This window comes from Triticum aestivum, chromosome 2B (genome assembly GCF_018294505.1).
Source record: "Triticum aestivum cultivar Chinese Spring chromosome 2B, IWGSC CS RefSeq v2.1, whole genome shotgun sequence".
Taxonomy (NCBI): Eukaryota; Viridiplantae; Streptophyta; class Magnoliopsida; order Poales; family Poaceae; genus Triticum; species Triticum aestivum.
In genome coordinates this window covers 248,264,108-248,281,924 of record NC_057798.1, presented here as the reverse complement: position 1 = coordinate 248,281,924, position 17,817 = coordinate 248,264,108, and the positions used below count along the sequence as shown (strand labels likewise).

The 17,817-nt window shown below is 46.9% G+C and overlaps 2 protein-coding genes across 2 annotated transcripts; one reads left to right on the top strand and one right to left on the bottom strand.

The window, feature by feature from the left end:
- Window positions 1–4,205: 4,205 nt before the first annotated feature.
- Window positions 4,206–14,808, top strand: LOC123044603 (translation initiation factor IF-2). Its single transcript, XM_044467397.1, has 6 exons — window positions 4,206–4,443; window positions 4,520–5,291; window positions 6,394–6,590; window positions 7,713–7,749; window positions 7,851–7,915; window positions 13,876–14,808. Exons 1-6 carry the CDS (start codon window positions 4,349–4,351, stop codon window positions 14,369–14,371), a joined length of 1,662 nt encoding a protein of 553 aa, XP_044323332.1. The 5' UTR covers window positions 4,206–4,348; the 3' UTR covers window positions 14,372–14,808.
- A 13-nt stretch (window positions 14,809–14,821) lies between these two features.
- Window positions 14,822–17,491, bottom strand: LOC123044604 (uncharacterized). Its single transcript, XM_044467398.1, has 2 exons — window positions 17,107–17,491; window positions 14,822–15,325 (listed from the first exon to the last, which is right to left on the bottom strand). The coding sequence occupies exons 1-2, from the start codon at window positions 17,406–17,408 to the stop codon at window positions 15,268–15,270; spliced, it is 360 nt and encodes a 119-aa protein (XP_044323333.1). The 5' UTR covers window positions 17,409–17,491; the 3' UTR covers window positions 14,822–15,267.
- Between the last annotated feature and the right edge of the window lie 326 nt (window positions 17,492–17,817).

Here is a 17,817-nt window from a genome sequence, read left to right as displayed (position 1 = left end):
AGGCAGGTTGGCCTTGAGGTCCAGGATGGCTCTGAGGAGAGGATCACAGATGAGGAGCCATGAATCAGACAACACTGCCAGTGGAGTGAGCCAGAGGAGGAGACTGGGTTTCCATCTACATCCCATGCTGCTGGGGAGTCTCTGGAGGATGAACATGATTGGTGATGCCTTGGAGTTATGCCACCACCTCTGTCGTAGGTGTCCTCTCTGCCTTTTTGGTGTCTCGCTGCCAAAGGGGGAGAGAGTGTAGGATTTGTGAGTCTTGTGTCGAGTGTTTCGCTTTGCTTTCTCCCTGTTGAACCTTTATTTGCTTTGGCTTGTTGGTTTGTGCTCGTGTGAGTCCAGGAGTCTATCATATGGTGTAAGACATATGTCCTCTGCTTATCTTATCCTATTATCTAGTAGATTGTGAGCCTATTATGTCTTGTGCCCTTTACTTCATGCTCTCATCTATATCTTGCATATCTTGCCTCCATGCTTAGTGTTATTCTTATTGTTACAAGAAATGCCTTGTTTATAAAATATAGGGGGAGTGTTGATCCTAGTGTGTGTGCCGTGCAGTCCAAAGCATGTCTGTAGTGTGCACACATCTAGGGGGAGCCTGTCTATATTTTAGAGGTTGGGTTTGCTTTTGTTTCATTTTATATCCCTATGTGCAAATCCCGTATTGTCATCAATCCACCAAAAAGGGGGAGATTGTAAGGGCATATTTCTCCCTAAGTGGTTTTGGTGATTGATGACAATGTATTTGTAGACTAATCGTGTGCATTGAGCATTTCAGATATCTCATGTCTAGGGACAAGACGATTCCGTGCCCCTCGGAGCCTATCGAAGACGGCGTTTCTCTATGTTTCTTTTCGGTGGATTTGAGTCGTAGGAAAGCTGTACTATTAAGAGGGGGTCCGCTTCGGAAAGGTTATGGTGGAATCATCACGTACACATCTATTCCTTTGCACCACCTTTCCTTGCTTCATTGGAGCACCGATTGTTCCCCTTGTCGCTGCGAAGATGAAGGCATCCTAGTGCTACTGGTCTGCGGCGTGCGGTAGTACTCCTCAAGGGAGCAGTAGTACTGCAGCTGGCCACGGTAGTACCGCCCAAGGTAGCGGTAGTACTGCAAGTGCGGTAGTACCGCCCCAAGCATGCGGTAGTACCGTGGCCTCTGGCCTAGCACCGTGGCGTGAGCGAATGTAGGGGCGGAAGTAATTTTTTTACTTCTGCACCCTACGCGGTAGTACCGCTCCCTCTGAGCTGTAGTACCGTGCCGGATTTTTGCACTGACCTAAACTCAGTGGAAGTAGCCACAAATGTAATTTTATTAGTCTGTGCCTTCCCAGCCCAGGATGAGCTCTGCCTTGAGGTAGTACCGCAAGGGCGCACGATAGTACCGCTCCGACGATTCTACCACTCGTTGCCTTGTGCAACAGAGCCTCACCTGGCTCCTGTCGCGCAAGCGGTAGTACCGCACCTCCCAGCGGTAGTACCGCGTGCCCGTGCGGTAGTACCGCTTGGATATGGGGTAGTACCGCATCTCGCGGGCTGAGTAGGTGGGTAACGTTTGGATTTGTCATCTCACTATATAAGAGGGGTCTTCTTCCCCAAGTTGACTACCTCTTCCTCCCCTAAGCTCCATTTTCGCCCGATCTCTCTCCCTAACCCATCAAACTTGTTGATTTTCTAGGGATTGGTTGAGAAGGCCCCGATCTACACTTCCACCAAGAGAAATTTGATTCCCCTCACTATTCCCTTGCGGATCTTGTTACTCTTGGGTGTTTGAGCACCCTAGACGGTTGAGGTCACCGCAGAGCCATATTCCATTGTGGTGAAGCTTCGTGGTGTCGTTGGGAGCCTCCAATTAAGTTGTGGAGATTTCCCCAACCTTGTTTGTAAAGGTTCGGTCGCCGCCTCCAAGGGCACCAATAGTGGAATCACGACATCTCGCATTGTGTGAGGGCGTGAGGAGAATATGGTGGCCCTAGTGGCTTCTTGGGGAGCATTGTGCCTCCACACCGCTCCAACAGAGACGTACTTCCTCTCAAAGGGAAGGAACTTCGGCAAGACATCCTCGTCTCCACCGGCTCCACTCTTGGTTATCTCTTACCTTTACTTGTGCAAGCTTATATTGTGTTGTATCCCTTGCTTGCTTGTGTGCTTGTTGTTGTTGCATCATATAGGTTGCTCACCTAGTTGCATATCTAGACAACCTACTTTGATGCAAAGTTCAAATTGGTAAAGAAAAGTTTAAAATTGTTAGTTGCCTATTCACCCCCCCTCTAGTCAACTATATCGATCCTTTCAGCGCCGTTATGAAAAATAAAATTTTGATGGTACCATTTTTCGCGTAAGATCACATTTTAAGTGACGAGCCAAAAAATGTCGCCGATGGCTGTTTTCGATGATGACCCAAAATATCACCTATGATAGCCCAATCTATTGCCTAAGATCTTTTTGGCGATGATAATCCCATCACCGATGATCGGTCCACGGGTTTGACTGGTCAAAGATTCTGACAGGTAGGGCTAGCACTTGTTGATGTGACTTCTTCCATGTGGGTCCGCCAAGGGTTTTATCGCCGATGGTCCTGTCAATAATAAGTCGGCGTCAGTTTTGACCGGTCGATGCTGCTGGCATACGGGCCCAGAAGATGTTGGCGTGGCTGCTTACATGTGGGACCAGACAGTGCTGATGTGGCTGCTTACAAGTGGGGACATGACTGTGGTGACAATTTCAATTTTCGTCACCAGTACCATCACAAGTTTTATTATAGCATCAAAATGTGCACGGTTGATTTTGTAGGCCAATCTGATTGAGTTAGAGAAAATTTGAAATTTAAATTGCCATCACAACTTTTATTTTATTAACAATGGGACTTCACATTTTCACAGAAGTGATCCACATATTAAAATGAGCATCCAAATGACATATTATCAAGCATTAGAAATAATACACTAGAGAAGGCATCATGATGAACAGTAGTGCATCATCAGTGATTCATGGGGTGTGACACAGTCTCCTGTGAAGACTGCGATGACTTCCTTAAGAGATGACTAAGATTTCCCTCCATTTCTTGTTGCTTCTTTCAAAGCCTCCGGTTTTTCTCTCCTGGTCCATCTTGATAACTTCTATTTCTAGTTATTGTTTCATCTTGAGCTCTTCGATTTCCAACATCTGTGCAGTAAGTAGGACATTCAGATTTTCTACAAATGTGGCAATTGCCTGTTTTGTGTTTGCCGCTTGTGCTTTTAATCTTCGCTTCTAGCTCACGGATGCATTTTTCAGGGATGAATCATGTGATGAGATGCCAAAGCTTGAAAGGAACGTGGCGGAGGAGCTCTTTTCCTCAATAATCTGCACGTCGGGTACTTGCGGCAGAACTTCTTGTAAACGTGCGCCTTTTGTGGTCTGCATCATCATTGAAAGCATTGTTCGTGCACTGTTGGTACATTACACTATGATGGCTCACACAATAATTTTGAAGCCAAAACATTATAAATTACTTACGGATGTTTCTTCTGCGATCTGTCTCATACTGGAATCCTTCTCAATGTTGTGGGAGTTTCTAGAAAACTCTGAACTGGATGCTCTCTTCTTGTTGTTTTTGGCCTTATGGAATAAAGACACTCGCATCACTACTGCATATCATATAAGCATATCATATAATAGTCAACAATATACAAGATTTCAATAACTTATTTAAATTCTTACCATAAAGCTATGGGGGGCATCATATTTTCAACTACCAGCCGTACCGCTTACCACCACAACATGTATGTTTGCTTTTCCCTTGTGAGTAAGTTCCTACAACATGAAGCAAAAACTTAGTATGAGTGGGAGTGCATAAGTTTGAAATCTCAAGAGAAAGCCGAAGTATCATGTACGGTTTCTGACCTTGTTTATGAAGGACTCTGTTTGGGGGATCTGTTTATGACGGTTGTATGTTTGCGAGTCGCGTCCGTAGCTTTCAAAGTATTATGGAGCATGCTCTATATGCATTATGGACGCATTATGGAGGCTATACGGATTTGTCAACTCCAGCAGAGCTCACCCGCAAAAAAAAAAAAAAAAAACACTCCAGCAGAGCTGCTCTTACCTAGTCGTTTTACAAAACAACCCTCAGTTATCTTTCTATCTGGATACATACGACGCGAGTTACCCAAAGTGTGGAGCGCCAAAGTGCAAAATTCCCAACCCAGCCCATCAAACACTTCCCTCCCACAGGAAGCGCTACACAAACTTGGACCTGGAAAGCTTGAGGCGCCGGGCCCCGATCGATCAAGCGCACCTCCCTTCGGAGAGAGGCATCAGCCGTCCATCTCAGGCGCCGGCTGGCTCGACCTCGGCCGCAGTCATGTCGAAGAAGAAGGCGGTGACGACGATGACGCTCAAGGACTTCCACGGCGGCTCCATCCCCTCCGAGCTCCCTCTCCCCTCCGCCCCCGGCGTGTAAGTTCCCCAAACCCTAACCCCATCGACGACCCCTCGCCGCGCTGTAGCTGACCAACTGCTCCCGTTTTCGCAGCTCTGCACGACCGCCCGACCGCCCCACGGCCGCTCCGTCCGCCTCTTCCACTGCATCCGCGCGCCCGCGCACTCCCGCCGCTTCCTCCGCAGCGGCGGCGGCTGCCGCTGTCCCTTCCTTCCTCACCAATCCCTCCCGCATCGGCCGCCACTTCGATGAGGACGAGCGCACGCCCTTCGAGCTGGCCGCGCCTCGCCGCCCTGCGCCGTCGCCCCCGTCGTTCCCCTCCGTGCCGGCGGTGGCCCCCGCTAGATCTGGACCGGGTAACGCCTGGGGTGCGAAGAGGGAGGTCGCTCCAGCCGCGCCGCCGGTTGTTCCTGCCGCCAGCAGCGGTCAGATCTGGTCGGCGACGCGCATCGCGCAGGCGAGCGCTGTGGAGAAGGTAATCTCCGGTAGGTGGCATTTGTCGAAGCCCTCCTCCCCGCCCGCGTCTGTGTCGGCACCAGTGCTGGAGACTCAGGTGGTCCCGCCTGAGATGGAGAGGTCAGGGTTGGTTGGAACGAGAGGCTTTGACAGTGCCACCGAGAGGCCAAGGGCGTTGGCTGTGAGAGAGCTGGACGGTGCCATGGAGAGGCCAAGGTCAGTTGGATTAAGAGGGCTGGACGTTGCCATGGAGAAGGGTGTGGAACCAGTGAGGCCTGCATCACATGAAGGCAGGGTTGGGGAAGGGAAAATTGGAGAGGTGCCAGAAAGGCCCAAGCTGAAGCTACTTCCTCGTTCCAAGCCAATCGAATCCCCTGCACCATCACCTACCTATATTGAAGAGAAGCAGGTGACTACATCTGTTCCTTCTGAGTTTTATGCTGAGCTTATTTCTCTAGAAGATGGCCCTTTAACCTTGCGTGGTGTCACCTTTCTTCCTAGCCGATCTGATTGCAAATTGAAATTGCATGCATTGCATCAAGTAACATTATAGCCAAGGTAGTCGGAGTCGGGATTCGGAGCCGGATCGATTTTCCTTAGACAGAATCGAGTCGTAGTATCGAGTCGTGGAATCGAGGATTCTACTAGATTTACTCAAATAATATATTTTCTATCCACGGCAGAAATTTATATGGGTTCTATAGAGTTTAACACTAAATATAGAGCAAAAAACGTACACATCAATGCTAGCTTACATTTATGGAACATATATGGGAGGGAAATATATAAACATTTAAATCTTCAACATACGAGATTTACTTAGGAGGTTTATTAGAGTATGTGAATGGTCGATCACTTGTGTAGTTGACCTGTAGTGTTGAACCTTGAAGGGTCTTGCTCTCCTTCTCCGATCAATGTTGATGCATCCTCCTTCTCACGTCAATTCCATCCGTCGACAAGCCTAATCCTCAATTTTGATCTAGGGTTTCAGAGAGCCAGATCAAAGGTGTCAACGGCTGAGCATTTGGGCTTGGGAGGGGAATAAAGGGTCATGAGTCATGCGAAAAGGGATCAGGATAATGGCATAGATTGTGCTACAACTAAACATATGGCTTAGACAAATTGTTAGAACCCTATATAGTCCATAGCATAATCGGGATTCTACAATTTTCTACAGGATTCTATGATTTGGATCGCGACTCAACATGGATTCTACTTGATCCGGATTCATAGTGGGACTTGGATCGACATGCTTCTGTGGGGTCGTGAAGTCGTAGGATTCTAGCAGTCGAGTCGGGATTCTGACTACCTTGATTATAGCAATAATAATAATTGATCAATATTGGTTATTCAAGCGGAGTTTGCAAACCATATAGGAGATATCTTCATGCGAAGCTACAGATGATTGCATTATGTAGTTTTTCTTCTTATTAGCTATTTTGATATCATTGGGTTCACTATGACATGGTGGAAATTTAATCTTTTTCCGTGGTGGTTTAACAATTGTATAGGTCCTTCCGGTCCCTGTGATAGCGAGTGTCATGCAGGTTGAGGTTGTTCATGAAGCGCGCCAGAATGTGATGGTAGCCAAAACGGGAGTGGCAGGGGCAGATGCTGAAAGCAGGGCAACAGTGGAGCGACCACGGCTGAATCTGAAACCTCGCTCTAATGGAGTGGGTCAGTCTGGTGAAAGTGCTGCTAAGGAGAGGTACACAGTGTTTAGCTTCTCATTTTGCTCTTGTAACTTCTCTATTTGCTTTGCAAGATATTCTTACATTTTTAACTTGATTGTTTGTTGCTTGCTGTAAATTGGCTCATATCTATTACATGTTATGTCATTGTTATATCATATAAATACCATACACTTTATAACCTGCTCAAGTTTGTATTATATTCCATCTTGTACCAACACCATATTTACTATTCCTGTTAATTGATCTACAATTAAGGTCCAATATGCGCAACTTTGATGCAGACCTGGTCTGCTCTGTTTGTTTGCACTACGTGTATTCTAACTACAAATGGCTGGTAGGCAGATCAAAATAACACCCAATATATCTAGGCCATGCCTCTCTTTTTACAATTGGCATGTAGTTCATGCTTACCCAAAGAGCACAAGGCAGGCACACCTGTCTTGCATTTCAGGGAGAGTTAATATCATCAGCTAGTGCCGATCACCTTGGTGTCACTGTTTTTCTGTTTGACAACTACTACCTCTAGTTCCTTATTTCATCCTGTATCTGGAATGAGTGATTTTTAAACATTTTAATACCATGCGGATGAGTTTATGTAAAAAATCTTCAATTTATTGTAATGGTACATATCATAGTTCTGATTTGGACAGTAGGAACCACAAGGCCACCTGCTATGGAGAAGTATTTAATTTTTATGTTTGATGTATGAGTGTCTGTAATAGTAGAATGGTACTTTGGTGCTGTTTTCTGTTATTTGTTTACAACATCCCCATCCCTTATTTCTGAGAATGTTTAGAATCATTGTTTTGGCCCTATATACTGGTGCTGAATTTCTTGGGAAAATTTTGTTTTTGCCACTCTAGATTTTGCCAATTTTCCTTATGCCATTCCAGATTTTAACATTTCACTTTTGCCACTATTAGCTTTTGACAATTATCACAATTGCCATTCCGTGGCAAAAGCAAAATAATTTTATTTCATTTTTGCCACTCTTATCTTTGATGCCTAGTTCATTTACCGGTTCATTTACCGGTAGTATTTTATCACTACCTTGCCGTAGTTTTGCGATCACTGTTACTGTTACTATCATTGTTGTTTTTGTTGTATATAACTTATCTTGTTGTCCAATCTATTAGGCCATCCCTCTTTGGTGGTGCTCGCCCCCGGGAACAAGTATGTGCATCTGCTTTCTTACATCCACTCATGTGGTTTTAGTGGTGTGTTATTTTATGTTTATTTTTTCATTCTAACTGATTGTTCTTGTATGAAACCAGGTTCTCAGAGATCGTGGTGTGGATGCTTTGGCAAGTGACCTTGAGATCACCTCTCCAGTTGGCAGGTAGTTAACATGTAGACATGAACCAATTTATGTCTGTAGTATATTTGGTTGACATTATTACTAGCATTTTGCAGTCAAGGCATGTTTATTATTGTTGTTCATCTTGAATGTGTGATCTAGATTCTTCCTACTACCTTGCTATGATATATATTTGTGAGGCCCTAGGCTAGTCTCACAGATCAACAACAGGATTTGAGAGGGGATCAGGAAGAATAGGGAGGAGAAAAGGGGAAACCAGAGGAGGAGGAGAGGAACACGGGAGAGATGAGATTCAGATACTATTCATTAATCAACATAGTTCAGTACAGGGAACTGCCGCTGTATATAGGCACACACGCACTCACGGCACCCACACAGTGCACCCGGCCCACACGTCATACACATTGCAACCACCCAGCTGGTTAAGGAACACCAAGGCCCACCTGTAGGAGGCTGTCCGTCGATGCCAGTAACCTGACGGAGGCGGAGACGTGACACTCCCCTCCCCTTAAGATGCAGACCCTTCCCAAATTGGCGCCGCTGGAAAACGAGCGCGAAGCACATAGTAATCTTCCCAAGTCGCGTGCTCAGCTGGAACTCCATACCATTGGACTTTGATTTGAGGTATTGCTGCATTCCCTTTCTTGACCATGCGGCGTTCAAGAAAGAGTGACTGCTGAGAGATCCGGTGGCTCGGGCAGTTCTGCAAACACCGGAGAGTAATTGGCAGTAAATGGCTTCAACTGTGAGACATGAAAAACAGGGTGGATGAGGCTATCTGACGGCAAGTCAAGTCTGTATGCTGCAGCGCCAATGCGATCCGTAATGCGGAATGGGCCATATAACTTAAGTGCTAACTTGCGGCAAGGTCGATTGACCAAAGAAGACTGAGCATATGGTTGAAGTTTGACAAGAACCTCTTCACCAACTACAAATGTTCGGTCCTTGCGATGTTTGTCAGCCTGTGATTTGATACGTTGCTGGGCACGAAGCAAATGTTCCCGTAACATTTCCAAGAAATCCTCACGGTCAGCTGCCAATTCAGCAAGGGAAGTAGGCAATTCACCCGTGTCAATTGGCACCGTCCCGAAGTTTGGTTCTACCCATACAGAGCCTTGAACGGAGTGCATCCTAGAGAAGTATGATAGGAGGAATTATACCAGAATTCTGCCATCGGAAGCCACCGTTTCCACCTTGCCGGGCTGTCATGAACGGCACAACGTAGATACTGTTCTAAGCACTGGTTAACACGCTCCGTTTGCCCGTCCGTTTGGTGATGATAGGCTGCCGAGTAGCATAACTTGGTGCCTATCTCCTTGAAGAGCTTCCTCCAAAAAGAGCTGATTGATCAGTTTGATAGGAATTCATAACCTCCTGCATCCACATTGGTTGGCAAGTCGAGACTGCTGTGATTGTGTACAAATGACCCACACGAGATAATGCATCTGCGGCATTGTTCTCCGAGCCTTTGCGACATTTAAACTGAAATTGAAGGCCCACCATCTTAGCCATGGCCTTGCGCTGAAGATCAGTAATGAGTTGCTGATCCTGTAAATGACAGAGGCTTTGATGGTCTGTAATGATAGTGAAGGGACCCCTCTCAAGGTAAGGGCGCCACTTGTCAATGGCCATAATGACAGCCAAGACTTCCTTCTCATAGACAGACAACTTTTGATTGGCCACACCCAAAGCCCTGCTCAGATAGGCAATAGGATGGTTATTCTGTGAAAGTATGGCTCCAATTCCTGTAGCAGAAGCATCCGTTTCAACAGCAAAAGATTGACTGAAATCCGGTAGAGCCAATACAGGAGTACTAGTAATAGCTGTTTTCAATTTTTGAAAAGCTACAGTGGCTTGCTCTGTCCAAGCAAAACCCTTCTTGGTCAGCAATTGAGTCAAGGGCTTGGCCAGAGTACCATAATTTTGGACAAACTTGCGGTAGTACCTGGTCAACCCAAGGAACCCACGCAATTCTGTAGCGTTGGTAGGTTGAGGCCACTGTTCCATCGCCCTAGTCTTCTCTGGATCTGTAGCCACACCTTCCGAAGAAATCACGTGACCCAAATATTGGATTTCAGTTTGAGCGAAAGAGCATTTGGAAAGCTTCACAAACAACTGATGCTCGCGCAGGTCTGCAGTACCGAGCGGAGATGCTCCAAATGTTCCTCCCAAGTGGTATTGAAAACTAGAATGTCGTCCAAAAATGTGATAACATACTTGCGATTAGCTGGAGCAAAAATGCTGTTCATTAAGCACTGAAATGTTGGTGGTCCATTGGTCGCGCCAAATGGCATAACACGGAATTGGAAGTGTCCCGAATGTGTCTTGAATGCAGTCTTCTCCTCATCCGGTTCATGCATACGGATTTTGTGATAACCTGCCCTGAGGTCCAGCTTGGAGAAATTTTTTGATCCTGCCAGTTCATCGAGTAATTCGTCAACCATAGCAAGAGGGAATTTGTTCTTCACAGTGATGGCGTTGAGTTCGCGGTAATCCACGCAGAAACGCCAGCTACCGTCTTTTTTCTTAACCAGAAGTACTGGCGATGCATACGGGCTCATACTAGGTATCACAATCCCTGCCTTGATCATCTCTGCCACTTGTCGTTCAATCTCATCCTTTTGTTGTGGCGAGCATCGCTAAGGGCGAGAGTTAGGAGGGTTATGACCCACTTCCAAGGTGATTGCATGATCATACACTCTATGTGGGGGCAGGCCAGTTGAAGTTTCAAACACATCCTGGAAGTCTGTTAAAACTGCAATAAGATCTTCCAGATATGAGCCAAGCGTCGAAACAACATCACTTGAAGAAGGATCAACCACGGCCATAGCCCAAATATCATTGCCATGCAGAGCTTTGTCCAATTGCTCTACTGACATAGCTTGCAATTGCATAGTAGACACAGGCTGAACACCTTGAAGGGATATGGTAGTATCACCATGTACAAATTGTAATGATTTGCCCTCCCAATCGCAAACCATCGGACTGTGACACTTAAGCCAGTCCATTCCCAGCACTACATCATAGGCCCCCAGTTGTAGCACTCTCATTGGTGTCACAAAAGTGTGACCCTGCGCCCACCAAGTCAGATTAGGGGTTTGAAATTTGGATTCCATAGATTGACCATTTGCAACTGTAACTTTCACTGCTGGAACAGAGACCAAATCCAACGAAGCACGCTTGGCAAAATTTTCATCCACGAAACTGTGACTACTGCCCGAGTCCACTAGTGCTAACATGACTTGGTTGCCCACCAATGCTCTTATGCGAATGGTTTCTGTATTGTCGGCTCCTGAAACAGCATGGGCTGAAATCTGACAGCACTCAGCTGTGGTGGGTTCAGTTAGTAATTCCAAAGCTTGCACTGCATCTCCAGTTAAAATTTCACCATGCTCTCCCAACTGGATAGTCAGCAGTTTCAATGGCTTCTTGCACTGATGTTCCTTACTATACTTATCTCCACATCGATAGCATAATCCATTAGCACGCCTAAAGTCTCTCAGCTGACGCTCCCTACCAAAATCATCCACTGCTTTCTTGTTGCCTTGTTGCATAGGCTGAATTGTAGTCGGAACTGACTGGTGTTGCATGTGACGTGGAAACCGTGGTTTAGTCTTTTGTAACTCCAATTCTTCCTCTTGGATCTTAGCTAAGCATACTGCCCTTGTGACACTAGTGGGTGCCTGTAACCTGACTGCAGCACGGATTTCATCCTTCAATCCCAACACAAACTGAGATATGAAAAACTTTGAGTTCAAGGAAGGATCTAATGCTATCAAATGGTACATTGCAGTCTCAAATGCAGACTTGTATTCAGTCACTGTGCCCTGTTGTTTCAGTTGCAGAAGATGAGTCATGTGAGATTCAAACTCCTCTTGACCAAACTCCAGTGCAACCTCGGCTGCAAAATCATCCCAGGGCCACAACCGGCGGTGGCGTTTGAACGCTTGCCACCACAACGCAGCATGTCCCTCCAAATATAAAGTTGCAGTCGCTTCGCTACCCACTGATGTGGCTGAACTTGGTACATCTCAAAACAAGTGACAGCCAAATCCAACCAAAGTCGTGTGTTCTCACCAGCAAAACGGGGAAAATTGTGCTTAGGCGGCTTGATGAACTGGTCATGACCTCGATTTGGTTGAAACTCGCGGCGCTGCTCAGGAACGTGCTCACGCGGTGGTTTGTAGTCGCGGCGAAGTGGTGCTTGTGGTTCCCGCACAACCACCGGATCAGCCACTGGATCCACTGGCGCAGTTAAGAACTCCTGACCCCCGGCTTGTTCCCCCGGCGCCCCGAGTAACGGCGGCTGCAGGTTGGCGAGCCGCGGCGCTGGGCGAGAGGTCGAGGTAGCGCCCAGCTCCGTGATCGCAGAGCCCGCCGGTGCCGCGCCTACCTCCGCTTGCCGGACTCTGATCTTGTCGACATGCTGCTGTGTAGTCTCGATCTGCTTGCTCAGATGAGACATCCTCGCATCCATGGCCTCAAACTTGGACAAAAGGGTCGCCAACGACGCCTGAATTGTCTCTGTGTTCTCCCCCATGGCCGAGAGGACCAAGTTGGTCTGCGCCGACGGCACGGGCGGCTTCGAAGGCGCCGTCGCTGCTCTCTCCGAGTCTAGCTAACCCCGCTCGGGATTTCGCGCAAAATCTGCCGAAGCAAAATTGCACCCTTCGCGGTGGAATTTTACAGCCTGACCAAGAGGATTTGAGCGCGAGCGGACGCGGATTCGTGGCTCTGATTACCAATTGTGAGGCCCTAGGCTAGTCTCACAGATCAACAACAGGATTTGAGAGGGGATCAGGAAGAATAGGGAGGAGAAAAGGGGAAACCAGAGGAGGAGAGGAACACGGGAGAGATGAGATTCAGATACTATTCATTAATCAACATAGTTCAGTACAGGGAACTGCCGCTGTATATAGGCACACACGCACTCACGGCACCCACACAGTGCACCCGGCCCACACGTCATACACATTGCAACCACCCAGCTGGTTAAGGAACACCAAGGCCCACCTGTAGGAGGCTGTCCGTCAATGCCAGTAACCTGACGGAGGCGGAGACGTGACAATATTGTGTAATTTTGATTTGTTTTCTGGAAGCTGCCAATTTAGCTGTTGCTGGTACCTAGTTAACCTTGTGCTGCCACATCGAGACAATCATACTTGTCGGGTTCCAGTGTATTATGCCAGTAAAACTTGTATAATTGTGTTAAATTTAGGTTGGAAATTACATGTGAACTGTAGTATATGTTCCCACCATAGGGACAGTGCAGAAGTGCTGGAACAGCTATCTGCAATAGAACGAAGAGGCATGGTTGTCTTGGCAGCCTACAGTTACAGAATTAGTGAGGACTGCTAGACGGGCCTTCGCTCTTAAGATAGTATAAGTTACAAATCGTATGCTGTTGACAACACTTCCCTTTATGCTGTTTCTATCAGGCCTGTATGTGCAACTTGCTTAGGCCTGGAAACCTAGATTTGTTTTCTTTGAATGCATTTGAAGCTAGAAATCAGATTCTGTCGTATTCTTATACTGCTGTAATCATTGTTGGGGAAATCGTTAACTGGTAGCTCCTCGGTTGGATGGCGAGTAGGGGATTAATCGGCTAATCGGTAAGTTAATCGGCCAATTAATCAATTAATCGGATGATTTATTAGTTTATCGGCTACTCGATGACCCTATGAGTAGGTATTAATCGGCAAGTTAACTGGTTAATCGGATGAATTCTTGAATAGGGGCTGTAATAAGTCATAAGGTTTATTTTGGAGTGTCAAGAAAGGATATTGATTATGTTTTTTTTTAGTTTTTACTCGGCTTATATGTTAATTTTCACTTTTCAGTAGCAACTTCACTTGTTATGCTTCTTTTTCCTAAGTAGTGGAAATGTTCTTTTCTATGGAGTTTAATTTTCTGCAAAGATTAATATAGATATGTGTCAAGTTGAAGATGTCACATTTACTAATAACCAGTGTGTCATCTAGGCCCAAAAATGAATTTGCAAAGGTCGAGCAGAAGGTTGAAGCTATGACCATTAACCCTTCAGGCGAAAAGGCTGAGAGTTTTGCAGTTGGTCACAGAGGCCCAAGGAATGCTGATAGGAAAGATTACAGGCGGGATACAGACAGGGCTGATGCATACAGGCCTACACGACGCGATGAGAACAGGAAGGTTTCTAGAGATGTCGAAAAGCAGCCTGAACAACAACGCCCAGAGCCTGAAACCTGGCGTAAACCAGTGGAGCCACCAAAGCCTGAGGTTACTGCACCTCGGTTTGGGAAAGCAGCGACTGCCTTGGAGCTCGCCCAAGCCTTCTCCAAGTCCATGTCTGATACTGTGCCGCAGTCTCGCTTGACCAGTGTTCCTAGTCCAAGAGTTCCTCCGAGCCCAGGGGCTAGGGATCAGGTTGGCTTTTCAAGGCTCACTGACAACGGGGCATTGCACTCTGGATCTTCACAGCGAAAGATTAACGGTTACTGATCCTGTGGCGAACATACACTATGATCCCGTGATGACACGGTTCAAATGTCATGGCCATCCTGAAGCACAGTCACTGCTTTACATTACAGCCTTGTTCAGTTGTTCCAGCACTGGGAAGTCGAATTGTGCGGTGCAGGAGGGGTGCTAGTCTCATTTTAGCAAACAAATGTTCCTCTTGTAAGTTGGTGGCCCATTTCCTCTCTTGATAACAGGAGATGAGAATTTATAAACTTTCTATTTGTCAGCCTGCTACCCGCCTGTGATATAAGCTGAGGAATAATTGCTACCCTTGTATTGGCATAGTTGGGCTTGCCGTGTATTGATTCTGGCGTGCTTGTTTTATGATGTTGCCAGATTAGGGTGTTTACACCCTCTTACCAAAATGATTTCATTGTGATTTCGTCAGCAAAGTTAATTATGATGTGAATGGCCTGTCACCAGTGTGTCTGATTGTACAATTCTTTCATGATTTGCTTCTTTATTTGCCCTCTGTGTTTTGCTGATCACAGGGATGAATGACCTGAATGTTGCAGAGTACAGTTGGATTTCTCCGGTCCTGCTATCCTATTTTCCGAAACTGGCTCTGTCGAACCTGGCCGACCAAATCATGCGGGATGACAAGAATTGTGAAGAATAGATCTAAACAGAGGCGCAACGCAAGTTGGATGGAAGCCGAAATAATAGACATAGATATTCACATGAGAAGCCAGCACTAGAAGGAATCGTAGAGGCATCAGCTTTGGGAGCTCATATTGGGCGCACAAACACAGAGAGGGTTCATGGTCAGACCACCACGTTGTCACTTGCCATCACGGCACACCACCACAGCGAGGTCGCCTGAGCACCACGTTGTCACTTGCCATCACGGCACACCACCACAGCGAGGTCGCCTGAGCTCAGAAGAGGAACGCCGTGGGCGCGAACGCCGGCAGCACCGTGGGCGCCCCGAAGCGCCTGCAGGTAGAGAGACAATAATTTGGGTCAGTTTTAGGGGCACAAGGAATACCGAAAGCAGTTGCATGTCCCGCTTGAAATGCACTAGTAACTTTACATGAAGCAGTTAAATTTCCGTGATTTTTCTTTTAAACGAGGCAAAAGACTTGCCATTTCATTAAATAAGGGAGAAGATTTTAGACAGAAGCCGCAAGCGGCTGACAAAGGAAAATTACTCTCGCGGCATTACAATACTCAAGCGCTTGGCACCCGCCAAAGCCCAAAGCGACGCCTCGTGCTTGATCTTGTTGATGATGACCATCGATGGAACCGCCACGTTGCGAAAGACTCTAGCATTCCTCTCAGACCAAACCTCCCAAAAGATGAGCATCATCAATGAGGCTAAGGCTTTGGGAGAGCCGAGACGAGTCTGAAGGTTGCTGTCCCACCATTCTTTGACCGAAGCGCTCGCCGTCCGTGATTTTTGTACCACTAAACTAGATGCCTTCCCTTGTGAAGGGCAAGTAGTACTAGCAGCACGCATCAGGGTCACATGCTCACTTGACTGGCCAGTGAGGCTTGTGTTTTGACTAACGATAAAGCAACAGGACGTCTCCGTCCGACACATGCACCCAGAATAGGGGTGGTGACTGGTGAGCTTGTCTACAGATCGATGGAGCTTGTCTACATGTTCATAGATTTTTTTTCTGGGTGGTCCATTGTAGTTCTGCTGATGTACCAGAGAACAGTTTCAATCGAACAGACATAATTCCCATTAGTATAACTTCTAATTCTTGACTCCCGTTTCGAAAAAAAATAAAATTCTTGACTCTGTTAGTGCAATTTTTTCGAACAGATAAGATTTCGGACTGACAATATGTTTCAGACTAGATGCCGTGACGTGGAAGTGTGTGCCCGTACCGTACCGTTCTGCACAGCCAGAAGAACAGCATGGCTTAATTCTGCACTCACTAGATAATCATACCAAGCTGAAATCAACTGCTTGTGTAGGCTAGTTGACGATCGAAAAGCTGGACACAAGCTGCGGCGCCTGTGAACCCATTAACCATCCATCCCGGGTCAACTTTGTGCGAGTTGCAACTGAAATTAGGTGCCAAACAGCTGACCCACCAACTAACCCTTATCTCTACGTCCTGCTTCCAAGCAAGTAGATCATCAAGATCACGCTTTACAGCAACAGCAAACCAAGCTGTTGACAAAACTGCTTACGATATGGACTATCGCCACACACGCTTATATAATTAGCAAAACTGATATAATTATTACCTGTTAGAAGCAGCCATGGCCCACATAGGTTTCTCGTTGTTCATAAAATTTCACCAAAATTTTAGGATTTCTTTTATCATTTCAGTAAATACTAGGATATTTACATTTCGGTAAAAGAATATCTCAGCAATGCGTGGGTTCGATCGAGCCAAAGCCAAAAGATAATTCATTCTTTACCAGTTTTGTTCAAATGACTGGTTAAGAAGGATTGTACTCGTTGCTAGGTGGTCTATGGATATGAATATAGTAATTTTAATTTTTTTTGTGTGTTCTTTGTACCGACAAGCTGTTTTGGTGAGTAGATTGGACGATTTTCTCAAAACAAGAAGATGGTCACTCCCCTGCCTACCCAGCCGCGCACGCAGGCTAATCCAAGGTCAACGCACTGCATCCGTCAGATGGTCACTCCCCTGCCTACCCAGCCGGATCCAACGGCTGTGGCCTACTACGGTGCGCGCGCAAACCCGACGCCTCACACACGTGCGCACGCGGACACGGCACGGAACTGAACTTACCGGAAGTCGTCGTAGTCAGGCTGGAGCGAGCGAGGCGACGGCCTCGCCTTGGCCTTGGCAGCCCCCGGCTTCCCTTTCGCCTTGCCCTTGGCCTTTCCGGCGTCGGCCTTGGCGGCGGCCACCGCAGCGTCCTCGGAGATGGCGACTAGCGTCGGCTTCCACGACGACGGCCCCGACGAGGGCCTCCGCCGCCGCTTCTCCGCAGCGGACACAGGCGCCACCGGCACCGGAATCGGCTCCGCTGTCATCGCCGCCGCGGCCGATGTCCGGCGAGCGCGCCTCACGAACGCGAACAGCTTCATCGATTTCTTCTAGTGCTCTGGCGCTATGAACGTTAGCTATTTCTTGCACCAGCTGCCACCACGGAGGCTTTCTCATGAGGCTCCGGCCGATGAGGCTTATTATATCCGTGTTGCAGGCTTGCTGTTGCACCACTTGCTACTACTTGCTAACACAAAAGACCAAACTAACCTTGTTCCGCCCGCGATTTATTCATACATTGTCTACTTGCGCCTGAGGAAAAAAAGTTATATGTTTTTTAAATAACAAACTACACTAGTTTTCCTTTTTGAAATTGCTAACCCCTCATGCCAAACTACACTAGTTGCAAACAAGTTATAAGGGCAAGGGCACTTTAGGATTTTCTATTAGCAACAAATTACAAAAAAGACGCTAGTAGGTCGTTGTGCCGAATTTATCTAACTCAAGTGC

What these genes read in the sequence shown, in the direction of transcription:
- LOC123044604 (XM_044467398.1), bottom strand. Translation starts at nt 17,408, where the DNA reads ATGAAGCTGTTCGCGTTCGTGAGGCGCGCTCGCCGGACATCGGCCGCG. An exon ending in CCTGACTACGACGACTTCCG is followed by an intron (nt 15,326 to 17,106) that starts GTAAGTTCAGTT and finishes CTCTACCTGCAG; the next exon opens with GCGCTTCGGGGCGCCCACGG.
- LOC123044603 (XM_044467397.1), top strand. Translation starts at nt 4,349, where the DNA reads ATGTCGAAGAAGAAGGCGGTGACGACGATGACGCTCAAGGACTTCCAC. An exon ending in GAAAGTGCTGCTAAGGAGAG is followed by an intron (nt 6,591 to 7,712) that starts GTACACAGTGTT and finishes CCAATCTATTAG; the next exon opens with GCCATCCCTCTTTGGTGGTG. An exon ending in GTGCTCGCCCCCGGGAACAA is followed by an intron (nt 7,750 to 7,850) that starts GTATGTGCATCT and finishes GTATGAAACCAG; the next exon opens with GTTCTCAGAGATCGTGGTGT.